This window comes from Sinocyclocheilus grahami, unplaced genomic scaffold (assembly GCF_001515645.1).
Source record: "Sinocyclocheilus grahami isolate Dianchi unplaced genomic scaffold, SAMN03320097.WGS_v1.1 scaffold487.1, whole genome shotgun sequence".
Taxonomy (NCBI): Eukaryota; Metazoa; Chordata; class Actinopteri; order Cypriniformes; family Cyprinidae; genus Sinocyclocheilus; species Sinocyclocheilus grahami.
In genome coordinates, this window is record NW_015505666.1 from 1,070,553 (window position 1) to 1,086,416 (window position 15,864).

At 35.9% G+C, this 15,864-nt stretch overlaps 1 protein-coding gene and 1 long non-coding RNA gene across 4 annotated transcripts in view; one reads left to right on the top strand and one right to left on the bottom strand.

Annotated features, from left to right (window-relative positions):
- The window catches only part of LOC107553961 (WAP four-disulfide core domain protein 1-like), an 11,625-nt gene extending 2,950 nt beyond the window's left edge, over positions 1-8,675 (bottom strand). Inside the window, exons 1-3 of one of the 3 annotated variants that reach the window (XM_016236304.1) lie at positions 8,181-8,675; positions 1,141-1,336; positions 847-930 (exon numbers count right to left, since the gene is read on the bottom strand). In XM_016236304.1, the coding sequence (XP_016091790.1) occupies positions 847-930; positions 1,141-1,336; positions 8,181-8,300 (400 nt within the window). In that variant the 5' untranslated portion in view covers positions 8,301-8,675. The remainder of the gene's footprint in view (positions 1-846; positions 931-1,140; positions 1,337-8,180) is intronic. The other 2 variants (XM_016236303.1, XM_016236302.1) reach the window with 2 other exon arrangements.
- The window catches only part of LOC107553962 (uncharacterized), a 12,175-nt gene extending 1,409 nt beyond the window's left edge, over positions 1-10,766 (top strand). Inside the window, exons 2-3 of the long non-coding RNA XR_001605015.1 lie at positions 2,222-2,228; positions 10,697-10,766. This is a non-coding gene — a long non-coding RNA (uncharacterized lncRNA). The remainder of the gene's footprint in view (positions 1-2,221; positions 2,229-10,696) is intronic.
- The last annotated feature ends 5,098 nt before the right edge of the window (positions 10,767-15,864 follow it).

The following is a 15,864-nucleotide window of genomic DNA, read 5'->3' on the forward strand; positions in this document are numbered from 1 at the left end:
TATATATATAAATAGTTTTATTTTGATTGTTTCTATTTTTCTTTGATGATACATTATATTTTTATGATTTAAGTAATGATTTGCTTTTCATGAAACCTCCTGCAGTTCCCTCACAAACCACCAGGATTTCACAAACCCCAGTTTGGCAAACTTTAATACATTATAATATAATGAAATATTTGCGATTTGTCAGAATATGTGGCAACTTTTAACCTGCTTCCTATGAAGAAAGATGCATTTTGCTGCCAGATGTAGGTGAAGTTCCAACCTCTATAAGAAGGAGCCAAATAGACATGCTAACCAGGCAAACCTGGCAGCATAGTTGCTAATGAAGAGCCTGGGACTGTCCGCCTTCTTGTGGTGCCATCAGCCAATCAGCATTGTCATGAAGTGTCAGCGTGCCAATGCTACCTACTATATACATCCTCAGTGCTAATTTAGACTGCTGACTGCAGAGATTAAATGTATAATAATTTTGATAGATTTGTGGATATGAATGAGCCTCAGGGTAGTTGGGGTAGCTCCATGTTGAATGAAAACAACACTGTGAGGGATAGAAGTAGTCTGGTCAATGGATGGAACATACCAATTCTATTAACTGTATTGAAGACTTTCAGTACACAAAACTCCAGAAAACAGCTTCGAAATCTGTTCCATGTGATCTACGACCTTTATACAGCACATACCATTGTAAATACTGTAAGTCTATCCCTCAAAGCCTTGTTTTCATTTGTGGAAAAGCCAATATGGCATCTACCGTGACTAAGGTCTATAGGGTTATTAATGTTGCTCCAAACAACATTTAATGGTGAGTCAGTATTCAATCACTGATTAATCGATACCCACCCTGCAGAACTTCTTCTGGTCCATCTAAAAGCCAGCCGTTCCCTCCTAACCACCGCGGCTTGGGCTGCACCAACCAGTCCAGCACTGAGCAATAAGAAATCAATACACAAAATCAGTATGGCTAAATGTACTCATGATTCACTGTATACACATCCAGCTCAGTAACTCACACCTCATGAGAGGATCCATTCATTTTAAAATCCATTAGCACTATGCCTTGTAGTAATGCTAAAGCGGATACGTGTGTCTGTTGCTTATATTGATCTCGGAGCAGATCATGGTGTGTTTTCTCACCGGGTGGAGGCTGCACTGACTCCAGGCAGGCGTAGATGCAGCCGTTGTAACAGCACCGCTTGTGTCTCTCACACTCAGAATCGGACCGGCAGCCCGGCACCTCACAGGCTCGCTCGGGCAGCATCTGCGGTGGCGGAGGACAGCGGTCGTTCTTCTGGTGCTGAGCGGTCTGAGGATGGTTGGGGTACTCATAGTCCTGAGAGATTGATAGACAATATATGTAAGGAAATAGTATCATGATTTTTTTTATGTTTTTGAAAAAAAAGAGTAATATTGTGACAAATTATTACAATTTAAAATAACTTACTTTCTGAACATACATTTAAAGTGTTAATTATTAATGGCAAAGCTGAATTTTCAGCATCATTACTCCAGTCTTCAGTGTCACATAATGCTTCAGAAATCATTCTAATATGCTGATTTGGTGCTCAAGAAATGTATTATTTGAAAACAGTTTTGCTGCTTAATATATTTATGGAACACATGATATACTATAGTTTGGGGTAAGAATGCTTTTTTTATTATTATAATTTTATTCAGCGAGGATGCATTACATTGATCAAAAGTGACAGAAAACACATTTATATTGTTACACACACACACAAAAAATATATATATATATATTATCAAATAAATGCTGTTTAATTAACTTCCTATTCATCCATATCATGGGTTTCACTTTAACATTCTAGCAAAAATGGTTTTCAACTTTGATAATAATAAGAACTGTTATTAATAATTAAGCACCAAATCAGCATATTAGAATGATTTCTGAAGGATCATGTGACCCTGAAGACTGGCGTAATGGCTGCTGAAAATTTAACTTTGCCATCACAGGAATAAATGTAATTTTAAAATATATTCAAACAGAAGAAACTTATTATAAATTGTAATAATATTTCACAATATTACTGTCTTACTGTGTTTTGATAAAAAAAATTGCAGCCTTGGTAAGCATAAGAAAAAACATTTAAAAATCTTAATTATTCCAAAATGTGTCCACTGGTGTGTGTATGTATATTATTTTAAAGCTTCCACTAAGGAAAAAAAAAACGTGTACAAAACTATCAGCCTAATCAAGTACATTGGTTTCAAGTTGGAAGATCTGTCTGATATACAGTTCCTATTGATGACATTTTGCATCTATAAAAGCCTGTGACACTGTTTTCTCTGATTTAGCACTGTTAATATAACGGATACACTGTTCAGGAACATAATACCTCTCACAGAGATGCTGGGTTAGAAAAAAAGGCTTTTCATCCAAGTCTGGGCCTTTCTACTAAAGTTTTCTTCCTCCCATGGGTTCTTCAATGGGCTCATAGATCTGCCTGAGCCAGGTTTCAGTTGGCACCAGAGGTACTGTTAAGGGGTGCATTTTGTTCTAAGAGACCTCCTCCTTTCTCTTGCTCTTCTTTTTACAGTTCAACACTACTTAAGCTCATCAGTTCTCTTGCTACCCTGGCCAAGTGTATACTAAACTGCTGTTGAAACTCCAGACCAGAGCTGTTTAGAATGCAGACACGCATCAGCTGGAATTCAGTACTTCATTCTTCTCCACAGAGCCTTTTATTATAGGGCCCAAGTCTAAATGTGGCTGTGATTTTGTTTACTAATTAAATTATGGGTTTGTGAACTGCATGCATCTTAAAAACTCAGCATGTTCACTTGGCAAGTCTGGAGCTTTGCTTTCAAACAAACTGTTAAAATAAAAGCAAATGTCTGGCATAAGCCCATTGTGGTTGTTTATGCAATTAGGTTAGATTCAATTTTATTGTCTTTTTAAAGAGTACAAGAAAAATTAAATACAGTTATCATTTAATATTTACGCTGCTAAAACGTTACTACTAGTCTTACCAAAAGTTAGTAAGATTTTTTAAACGTCTCTTTTGCTGATACAAAGGCTGCATTTATTTGATCAAAAATACAGAAAAGAACAGTAATATTGTGAAATATTATTACAATTCAAAATAACTGTTTTCTATTTTAATATATTTTAAAATGTAATTTATTTCTGTAATGGAAAAGCTTCATTACTCCAGTCTATAATGTCACATGATCCTTCAGAAATCACTGTAATATGCCGATTTGCTGCTTGAGAAACATTTATTATTATCAGTTTCGAAAACAGCTTACACTCACAGTAATGCATTTAGCCATTTATTAGAAATATTTTTTTGTAATATAAGTCTTAATCTCAGTGTTGATCAATAACTGGATTAATTTCTTTCAAAAAAATCTTATTGACCCCAAACATTTAAACAGTAATGTATATGAAATAAATGTTTATGTGCAATTAAATACAATATGTGATCCTGAAGCACAAAACCAGTCATAAGTAGCATGGGTACGTTTGTAGCAATAGCTAACAATACATTGTATGGGTCAAAATGATCGATTTTTGATCAATGCCAAAAATCATTAGGGTATAAAGTAAAGTAAATTTCCTACCATAAATACATCAAAACTTAATTTTTGATTAGTAATATGCATTGCTAAGGACTTCATTTGGATAACTTTAAAGGCGATTTTCTTGCACCCTCAGATTCCAGATGTATCTCGGCCAAATAGTGTCCTATTCTAACAAACCATACATCAATGGAAAGCTTATTCACTCAGCTTTCATATGATATAATTTTAATGGACCCTGATGACTGGTTTTGTGGTCCATGGTCACACATATATAAACCTTGTCTTTCTTTGATACCTTTATGAACGTATCTGTTGCATAACAGCAATGGCCTGTCAGACTTGGGTCTGCAACTCATGAAGTTTAGATCAATATTTTATGATTTATGACTGCCATCAACATGAAAGTAATTCAGCATGCTGTTTTACCAGTGCTGACAATAAAAATATCAGTTGTATGGCTGTTAAAATCAGTCTGCCTTTGCTTATCTAACGTACAGATTATATTTTCCCAAGTGTCTCTGGATGAGGCAAAGAGGAAGTGGTAGTGTACTCTTCCTGTCTGGAACAGGTCCCCTGATGCTGCGCTGTATATGACTTTCTGCTTATCTCTCCTAGATCCTCTGTTCCTGAATAGAAGATGTCAGTAGCTTATATAACAGTTTGTTCCAGTCCTCTGATTTGATCCGGCTACAGCACAGGAACTTTGTTTGATGCTGCTTTTACTGTGTTTTTTAACACACATGTAAGCAACATATTGTAAAAGAGATCTATACAGAGTGTGGACCCAAAATATACTAGATTTGACAAATTTTTTTCTTTCATGTTTGGTGAAAAATGTCTGAACATTTAACTAAGAGCAGCCTGGGTTATGCACTGCAAAATTACACTCCCTCACCCTCCGAGGAGCCACAAAATATCCTTAATTTCCCATTTAAATGCTCCACCCTGTTACTGCTCTACATCCTTCAGGTTCACTGACTTGAGGCGCCTATTAGTATGGACAATAAGATTTGAACTAAATACATGTTGACATACTTAGCACTCTGTAGTGTGGTCTTCCAAGCAATCATTAAGATAATTACGAGAGGAAAACTAAATAGCCCCCTTTCCTTTCTCTCTCCAAATTCCACCAGTGAGCTGTGATTTAAGTCTAGACGTCTGCACGTTCATTTCCTGCCGAGTTCTGGGTATTTTACAGCTTCTTAGGTGCTTTGGTGGCTTGGCTCAGTCTGAACTGAGTGGAGTATGTAGGACAGGGCCTGTAGATGATTGACAGATCTGAAGATGGGAACAGAAAGCTTGATGAGGGGCAGGGTGAAGGTCACTCGTTTCAGTGTTTCACCTCTTTTCCTGATAAACCCTGATAAATTACGGTAATCCCTAAAGGCTTTGAGGAAGTGTAGCAGACCCTTTGTTTTGGACTACCTTAATATTGACATTCCATGAGGTTAGTTGCCATGTACTTGTTAGAAACATTACTTTCCTTCCCCTTAAATTAATTGTAATATGCATCATGTAGTGTCAATCGGATAGGTGTAGATTTTAGATTTTTCGAACATACCATAGGTAGACTTTAGAAATAATCCTTAATGAAATGTTCAAGTATTTTATCTAAACATTACAAAAGCAATGTTTTTCTACTATATCTAGGTGTGCTTAAACATGTTCTCCTCAGCTGACTGGGATTACTGTTGAACTCTCTCTGCAACAGAACACATGACTGCTTTAAATTTCAACTGCTTTAGCCTGATCTCATGTTGGAAATTAGCTAGGGTTGAAACACCACAACAGTCAAATGCTTCCCTAATAACTTATACTGCAACTTTTGGTGACAAATTGTACTTTTGGTCATATTTTATCATACCTGAGTTGAACTCTCCCCATCCGCCCTGTCTGTCCCATAAGTAGGTTTGAATAATTTTAGTGAATCAGTTTGTATGGTTCATTTAAATAAACAATTTGTTGATCAAATAAACGATTCACAGATTCATTTAAAATCTCTGTGTCTTTTCGTAACAAAATAGTTAATGCTGCTGTGATGTTCATGTTATAAACACAATTGTGGTTTGTACTTTTCATTCAATCAATCATTGGTTGATTGATTGGTTTTGCAGTGGTATTAGTTATTTATTATCATTCAAATCATTTTATGTTTTTGAAAGAAGTCGCTTGTTCACCAAGGCAGCATTTATTTGTTTGTGAAATATTATTTTAATTTAAAATAACAGTTTTCTTTTTTGATATATTTTTAAAAACCTAACTTTTAAACTGTAATGCATTTCTTGAAAAAATGTGGGCTATTCTTATATGTTCTATTTATGTTAGACATTCAATGCATTTTTGTACTATTTAATGTCACCATAATTTAGATTGTTATTAACACAGAATGATGAGATATTTCTCATAAGTTCCAGGCCGTTAACTGAATCATTTAAGCTGCAAGTTAATGTTTAATATCTTACAAAAGTTCTTTATGGTTCAAAACATGAACACTATGCAAATTGAAATAACCTGCCATGAAAGCATACACTGCAGTCTATGAGCAAATAAAACCAGAAAGAGGGTGACAGACACTTCACATCACCTCACGAGGTTGTTGACAAGTAGCTCTAAAACATCTGTCATCATCTCTGTCAGCTTTTAAAGCGTTCTCCCTTGGCCTGTTAGTCATCACTGTGCTCAGAGATTGATGGGGCTGTGAGGGTACAGCCGAGCTGAGATGACCCCTCACATGCCTTTACTTGTTCTGCAGAAAAAAAGCATTTTGTGACGACTATCTTTACAAAGATCAATGAGCAATATTTAGCTTTTTAACCATACCTTTGTACTTTAGCAACGCAAACCCTCATGGATTGATTACACTGTGATTCTGAGGTATTCATGAAAGCCTGAAATGCTCAGCCACAAGCATTTTTACCAAACACAAATGCTTTGAAAGGATAAACAGTCCTTGGTTCGCAATCACGAGTGAGTGAGCTGGGAGCCAGTTGGACCGGGATGGCTTTTGGACCGCTTCAGGCCCACCCAGAAAATCCAGCTCAGCAGAATGCTGGCTCAAACCCACTTTCTCTCTCCCACAACAATACTGTTACAAAACCCTGAAAGTGAGGCACAGCTCACCTACTTCTCTGACCCCTGTTATTGCTGTTTTTCTTAGAGAGGTCACATCAGTGGAATGATCTCAATTACCCTCAACCTAATTATGATTTATTGCTATAACAGCAATGTACTGTGTGTCTATCCATGCATCATCAGTTCACACCAATGATTCTGCAGAAAGAGAGAGTGAAAAAGAAAGGACAACTAGGGAAGGAAGCAGATGTTACTTGGCATAATGTCAAACGGAAAGATAAAATGAATCAATTGAAAATGAGTATGAAAGGACTTTTAAGGACAAAACCAGAAAGATGTACGTATGATAATGTAACAGAGAGGTTACTTTGGGCACGGTCCATTTCCTGTGACATGTGAATGGATTTGTTTGTAAATCTTGTAAATCTCGAATTCCGCAGTAGAGCAGTAATCAGAATGACGCTGGAATTCAGTCAGTTGGGAAGGGATATCCATCCGGTGCAAATTCCATCTGGCCATCCCTTGTTAATTGTTATCAATCAAACCTATGCTTATCAGGACTAATGAGCAGAGGCCCAGAAACGTCCCGCCTGAAATCCCTCTGCCTCTGTTGCACACACACGCACACACACACTACATACATTTGAGTATTCAACCGTAACCACAGCAACTCCACTGGAGTCACAGAGACACAGTGTATTCATTACGTTTTTTTTTCACTGTATAATGGACCTAAAAACTCTTAAAGGCTCACAGATGCCAACCTCTGCCAACACTGCCTTCACTAACAACAAAGAGTGCCATGGTATGACCATTTTCCTGCTCAAGTGTACATCAGATGTCATATTACAGTGCATATCTGCATGCTACATTCTTTTTATAGCATATTTGCAGTTTATGGTAATCTGTAAATAAAATCTTGAACATGTATATTAAAAAAAAAAAACATGTGAAATGGCATCATGGTAATGCAGTGGTATTCTTTGAAGTACCATGATCAAAATATTATAGTACATGAATATGGCATGACATGCTACCATAGTAGTATATAATTCAAAAATAATACTAAACACTACAATTCAATGTTTTTTTTAAATATAAATTAATACGTATATATAACAACCATGCATTAAATTGATCAATTGATAAATTGTAGTAAAAAAGATTTATATTTTAAATAAATGCTGTTATTTTGAACTTTCTATTCATTAATGAATCCTAAAGAAAAGTATATCATAGTTTCATCAACATTTTTAAGCAGCAAAACCAGACAGTTTCTTGAGCAGCAAATCAGCATATTAAAATGATTTCAGAAGAATCATGTGACACTGAAGACTGGAGAAATTATGATGAAAATTGCTGAAAAAATTTGTTATTTTAAATTGTAAAAATATTTCACTATTACTATTGTACTTTATTTTTGATCAAATAAATGCAGCCTTGCTGAGCCTAAGAGGCCTCTGGTATCCAACACGCACACACACACACTCACACTTACGCACACATACACACACGCACACGGACACTCACGCACACACACACGCGCATTGAATCCTTACCTTCTGGTTGAGTCCCCTCTTCCTGATCATGCGTGCATTCCCTGAACCAGATGCCAACAGCAGAAAGAAACAGACCAGCAGAACCGGCACAAACCCAGTCCGGATCTGACAGCCCGGCATGGTCCCGCTTTTTCAGCCTGACTGTCCTTCTTCTTCTCTCCCAGCAATCCTCAGACTTTTGAAGTTGTTCCCGTTGGAGGTGCTTATGCTGTGGCTTCCTCCAGCATGTATGCGCTTAAGGTGTCTCTGTCCTGTTGCAGTTACATAAATTCCTCTACAGGAGAGTTTCCAGAGCCATAAAGAGGACAAAAGCTGCAGAAAAAACACATAAAGAACACTAGAAAAGGAGAAATGAGAGGAGAAGAAGCCAAAGAAAAAGAAAGAGAAAAAGAGACAGCTGTCTATGCATCGGTTACTCTGAGGAGAGGGTTAAATGTGTCTACTGACACGAAAAGCACATGGTTACTCTGAGAGAGGGAGGGAGGGAATGAGAAGAGAGGGAGGGAAAGAGGAGGACGAAAAGACAAAGTTAGGGGAATGAGATTTTCTTACACTTCCTTTGGCCAGGCATATTTATCAAGTAATTTTTTTTACAAACGTGTCTTCATCTGGAAAATACATATGTGAAGTAGGCCTATGCAAAAAAGGAACAGTAGAAAATCTCATATTTCACATATTTGCTTGTGTCTTAAGAAAGAAGTTATTCCTAGCACAATTATCCTGAGGTTTCCCTGCAATCTGTGAGTTTGTGTGCTCATTTGCATGGGATAAAACAGACCGGGTGAACAAGCAGAAAGAATGAAAGCATGTGGTGAATTCTGAGGAAGGGGCCACTAGTCTTTGAAAATTCACATTCCCTCCTAAAGTAGGACATCCCGCCTCCAGCCCCACACTCTCTGTACCCTTCTGTACCCCTGCTGCAGGGGCTGAAAAAAACAAAGGAATGCCAAATCCATTTTAACCTTTAACACCACTACTTTTACTGGACGAAGACACCTGTGAAGATTTCAGGGTTTAGACAAAATACTGGAAAAAAATGATTGAAAATGTAATTATATCCCACAGGTAAATATATCTATCTATTAAAAAAATAAATAAGTAAAAGTATCATGTGTCTGTTTATCTCATATTTCAGATTGATGTTTTCTATTAAAATGAATGCTACAGTTACAAGTTAAGTTATACTAATATAGTCAGGTATTTATGCAATTTACAGAATGTACATTTCTTACAAAGCAGTAATTTTGACTTGTAAAAACATCCAAAATGGTGTGTACAGATTTGCATTGGAAGTTTATGAGGCAATGTTCTGGAAGTTTTAACAGCAGAAATGTGCAGTGTTTAGGGCTTTTCACACTGTGCATAAGCCTAGGTTATAGTCGTTCTAAATTTAACCCCGCAGGTAAAGGTAAGTTAGGCCTACTGGAAGGTTGTTAAAAGAGGTAATTGCAGCCTTTAATCTCACTATTCGGACTATTTCTTGCAATTTTTAAGTTTGCGGTGTTAAGATTGTTGTTGCTAACATACAGTCAATCGCGAGCCTCATATTCACGTGCTTAGGAAAGTCACAGAAACACAGCACTTTGTATGAACAGTGTTTTCAGCATTTGAGGGGGAAAATGTCAAATGGTGACGGAAAACGTGTAAATTGGAGTTGTCTTAGCTTTATAGTCCACTGAAAAGTCCATTCAGGAAAATCTTGATAGTACGGTTTTGATGCGCAAGGCTAGCCGTTATGTAAACACATGCTGGATTCTCCAATCACTGGCACAGTTTAGAATGACCCAGGGTTAACTGTTTCAAGTGTATTTTTTTGCACTATTTATTAATTCTTTCAAACAATTTTTGTTAGTTAACCCCCCAAAAATTTTAATTCTGTTATTACTTACCCTCATGTCATTCTAAACCTGTATGACCTTCATTCATTTACAACACAGATTAAGATATTTTTGATGAAATCTGAGAGCTTTCTGACCCTGCCAGCAAAGCAACTGACATGTTCAAGGCCCAGAAAGGTAGTGGTTCAACTGTAATTTTATGAAGCTACGAGAATACTTTTTGTGCGCAAAGACAACAAAAATAACAACTTCATTCAACAATTTCTTCTTAACTGTGTCAGTATTCAACACAGTTTTTATGAGAGTACTGCAGCGTATGCGTGTGGTGCTGTTGATGAAGATGAACAAAGGTCTTGCATGTTTGAAACGGCATGAGGATGAGTAATTAATGACAGAATTTTCATTTTTGGGTGAACTATCCCTTTAAGCTATATTGCTACTGAATTACTTCATTTTAACTTCCATTTTAAATAAATTCATATAATGTAACAATCAAATAGCCTACATAAACACTAAAAGCTAAACACGAAACAGCATGCCAACATTCTGTAGGCTATTGATAGAAGTGTTTTGAAATATTGCATTTGCAATTACTCACTACACAGTCCTGTTTTTTTCCCACTCAAATTCATAAAACTTGAGGACAAATTAATAACAAATGTAAGAAAGAATGGCTAGTGAAAAATCTGCATAAAAACACCTGTATGGCAGGACTGCAATAAATGAAGTGAATGCACATGTGTCATCTGATGCGCAGCTGCTCTGATTCCTTTGATCTATGATTTTTGTAGAGCTCTGAAACAATCAGTCTCCAACCTACTGAAGCTATGATCTGCAAAGATCAGACCAGGAACACAGCCTCACAATGAAATGAACACTTTTATAATGATCATGTAGACCTTTCTCTGCATCTGTTGAGTAAACGTGAACCATGTGACCGTAAAATTCAATCTGTGTGAGAAAAACCTGAACATGTTTCTGTGCTCTAATGTTGCTCTTCCTGAAAATTGCCAATGTTTCTGAGGTTGTTGCCTTTTATTATCTGTACAACATGATTGGTGTATTGTGGAAATAAGCTTTCTTGATTTATGTGTGGACAAAAGAATATAGGGGCCTGACATTTCTGTGCTTCGGAAAGAAAGACATTAAATTTGCAAGAAAAAATGCTATGATGTGCATAAAGTTCCTTTCTCTCTTTTTATGTCTCTTCCTTTGAAACAAATACCTTTGATTCTTGCATGTGGGTGCATGTAGGTGATGTGGGCTTGAGAGTGTGTGTTGTCAGGCACTTGAATGTTACACAACTGTCTGAAACTTTTAACCAATTCTAGCAAATTTATACTAATTTTCCTGCAGGTAAATATTTTCTCAAACACTGTGTATGAATTTCCATACACTCTTAAAAATAAAGGTGCTTCACGATGCCATATAAGAACTTTTTTTTGTCTAAATGGTTCCATAAAGAACCTTTCTGTTTTACAAAAGGTTGTTTATGGCGAAAGAAGGTTCTTCAGATTATAAAAAAGTAAGAAACAGATGGTTCTTTGTGGAACCAAAAATGGTTCTTCCATGGCATCGCTGTGAAGAACCTTTAAAACACCTATAATTTTAAGAGTGTATTAGAGCCACAACAGTCTGTATCAGTTCTCATAGGTTCATACCAACCTCTCCTTAGCTGTTCCTATCAATCCTGTTCAGGACAGCCCCTTTCATTTGACCCCATTAGGCCCACCCAAAACAGGGCAGAAAATGAGAGAAAGAGAGAGTGAGAGAGAGGTAAAGGAGAAGAACTACACCTCTTGGGTTTTATCCAGAAATCCCTCCAGCTTTCCAGATTTTTCTTCTCCAACTTTGATTCCTCACTGCTTTGAAGTTCACTCTCTCTGTAAGCAGTATGTCTCCTTTGTCTGGTCTCACTGCATAGTGCATCATATCATTCATAATACATATCCCACTGATACATCAAACGCCGAAGGTTAAATGGCCATAAGGATGAATAATAGACATGGTGGCCTCAAAAGCTACACTTAAAGGTATAATTTGCCCAAAAAAGAATACAAAATGTCTAAATCTACTAAAACCTTATTGGAACCAGATAAAGTCTGGTTTTATTGGTTTGTAGGAGCCATTTGGTTCGATATTTTGTTATCTAATGAGGTTTACACGTTTTTACCTCATTGTCTATGTAGAAAGAGCACAGCCTGTCCTTTCTGGTGCAACAATATCCAGGGCTACCTTTCCTGAAAGTATTGTAAGTAGATTGTAGAAAAAATTGGTTACGATGCTTTTGGGAAACACAGCTTAGGTCTGTCTGTGTTTGCCTGTCACTACTGAAAGGTTATGTTTGCTGAGTCTGTACATAGTCTGTTCCTATTATAGTTTCCTAGTTTTCAAAGAGCTGGTAACATTAATCAGGTGTTCTGCCACTTTGTATTTTCTGTTCAGAGAGAAACATTTCCAATTTGTTGTCATTTCTGTTAAATTCCTTAGGTAGTTTTCCTTTTGTCTTTATTATTAGCCTATATTAGTCTAATTTAGTTTTCATCTTGAGGCTTCACTGAATGTTCCCATCATGCATCATTCTGACTGTCTGTTTCTGGGCTTACTGCCTAACCTGGACTACACCAAGGTCAAAGTTAAGAGGCCCGGTTTTACGGGTGGAGGGAGATATGGCTGGAGAAACGGATCTGGGATCCGTTATTCCACTTAACTCCATCAACTGTTTCCAATTACAGACTTCAAAGGACTCATCGCCTCAACCGTGTTTAAAAGAAAGGATGGCTCAGGTCAGAAGAAAACAGCGTGAGTCCTATTTTCTCTCATTACAGCATTATTTCTCTTTGAGATTTACTGATGGGATCAAGTGTCAAAAAATATATGTAATGGCGGATGTTGACTTTCTGCTTGAAATGATAACTTATTTTACAGTAAAATGTCAATTAGAATAAAATTACATAAAAAAGACAAACATAAAATAATAATAATAAAATATAAAATGATAAGATCTGTTAACTAAAACTAAACTACTAAAAATCCCAAAAAACTGGAAAAAATATTTATTTATATATAGAAAATTAGAAATTAAACTAAATAAAAATAAAGTGAATTTAAAATACAAAAATTTAAAACATTTTTTGAAGCTAAGTAAAAATATGAAAACTTAAAACTAAAAAAATGGCAAAAGCACATTATAAAAATTACTAAACAAAATATGAATAAATACTATATATAAATAACACTAAAAACTTCCTTGTGTGCATGTATTTGTGTTTAGTTTACTGTCAATAATTACATGTTAAAGTAAAGGACAACTAGTTAAAAGATAATATAAGGGAAAGTCAAACTTGTGCTTGTGAACAGACTAAAATGTGAATAATATTTAATTTGTATGCCATTGAAGGCTCTTATTGTCTAGCATAATGTTTGCTTTCTCCAATTCTTGGGAACTAACAAGCATATTGAATTTTATTTCTGTTATTTTCATTTTATTTTCCAGTTTGAAAAGCCATTTATCTGTGATACAGATAGACCAGCATGCATAAAACACATCAAAGTGCAGATGTTGGGAACAGATTATTGTGAAGAGACGAGAGATGAGAAATATGCTTTGATATCTTATAAAGATAGTTTGGCTTTGAACGGTTACCGTTTCATCACACAGTGTAAACAGGAAGATCTAGACACTATGGAACCAAAAATGGTTCTTCCATGGCATCGCTGTGAAGAACCTTTAAAACACCTATAATTTTAAGAGTGTATTAGAGCCACAACAGTCTGTATCAGTTCTCATAGGTTCATACCAACCTCTCCTTAGCTGTTCCTATCAATCCTGTTCAGGACAGCCCCTTTCATTTGACCCCATTAGGCCCACCCAAAACAGGGCAGAAAATGAGAGAAAGAGAGAGTGAGAGAGAGGTAAAGGAGAAGAACTACACCTCTTGGGTTTTATCCAGAAATCCCTCCAGCTTTCCAGATTTTTCTTCTCCAACTTTGATTCCTCACTGCTTTGAAGTTCACTCTCTCTGTAAGCAGTATGTCTCCTTTGTCTGGTCTCACTGCATAGTGCATCATATCATTCATAATACATATCCCACTGATACATCAAACGCCGAAGGTTAAATGGCCATAAGGATGAATAATAGACATGGTGGCCTCAAAAGCTACACTTAAAGGTATAATTTGCCCAAAAAAGAATACAAAATGTCTAAATCTACTAAAACCTTATTGGAACCAGATAAAGTCTGGTTTTATTGGTTTGTAGGAGCCATTTGGTTCGATATTTTGTTATCTAATGAGGTTTACACGTTTTTACCTCATTGTCTATGTAGAAAGAGCACAGCCTGTCCTTTCTGGTGCAACAATATCCAGGGCTACCTTTCCTGAAAGTATTGTAAGTAGATTGTAGAAAAAATTGGTTACGATGCTTTTGGGAAACACAGCTTAGGTCTGTCTGTGTTTGCCTGTCACTACTGAAAGGTTATGTTTGCTGAGTCTGTACATAGTCTGTTCCTATTATAGTTTCCTAGTTTTCAAAGAGCTGGTAACATTAATCAGGTGTTCTGCCACTTTGTATTTTCTGTTCAGAGAGAAACATTTCCAATTTGTTGTCATTTCTGTTAAATTCCTTAGGTAGTTTTCCTTTTGTCTTTATTATTAGCCTATATTAGTCTAATTTAGTTTTCATCTTGAGGCTTCACTGAATGTTCCCATCATGCATCATTCTGACTGTCTGTTTCTGGGCTTACTGCCTAACCTGGACTACACCAAGGTCAAAGTTAAGAGGCCCGGTTTTACGGGTGGAGGGAGATATGGCTGGAGAAACGGATCTGGGATCCGTTATTCCACTTAACTCCATCAACTGTTTCCAATTACAGACTTCAAAGGACTCATCGCCTCAACCGTGTTTAAAAGAAAGGATGGCTCAGGTCAGAAGAAAACAGCGTGAGTCCTATTTTCTCTCATTACAGCATTATTTCTCTTTGAGATTTACTGATGGGATCAAGTGTCAAAAAATATATGTAATGGCGGATGTTGACTTTCTGCTTGAAATGATAACTTATTTTACAGTAAAATGTCAATTATAATAAAATTACATAAAAAAGACAAACATAAAATAATAATAATAAAATATAAAATGATAAGATCTGTTAACTAAAACTAAACTACTAAAAATCCCAAAAAACTGGAAAAAATATTTATTTATGTATAGAAAATTAGAAATTAAACTAAATAAAAATAAAGTGAATTTAAAATACAAAAATTGAAAACATTTTTTGAAGCTAAGTAAAAATATGAAAACTTAAAACAAAAAAAATGGCAAAAGCACATTATAAAAATTACTAAACAAAATATGAATAAATACTATATATAAATAACACTAAAAACTTGATACTGTGATGGCCTGTTTTCCTTGTGTGCATGTATTTGTGTTTAGTTTACTGTCAATAATTACATGTTAAAGTAAAGGACAACAAGTTAAAAGATAATATAAGGGAAAGTCAAACCTGTGCTTGTGAACAGATTAAAATGTGAATAATATTTAATTTGTATGCCATTGAAGGCTCTTATTGTCTAGCATAATGTTTGCTTTCTCCGCTGTATATCCTTCGGTTATTTTCACACTTAAATTGCCCATTAAAATGTATTTTACAAGTTTTTGTTACTTTCACTTTTAATTTTTGTGCTCTATAGTACATCATCTGTAATTTAAAAGCATTAGAGCTGCTCCATTGCAGCGGCTTAGTACTGTAATCACGCACTGTAATAATGCAGGGAACCACTCCTTATAAATCTCCTAACTGTGATATTTTCAGAAATAGAAGTCACGTTTTTTCATCTGAAACGTG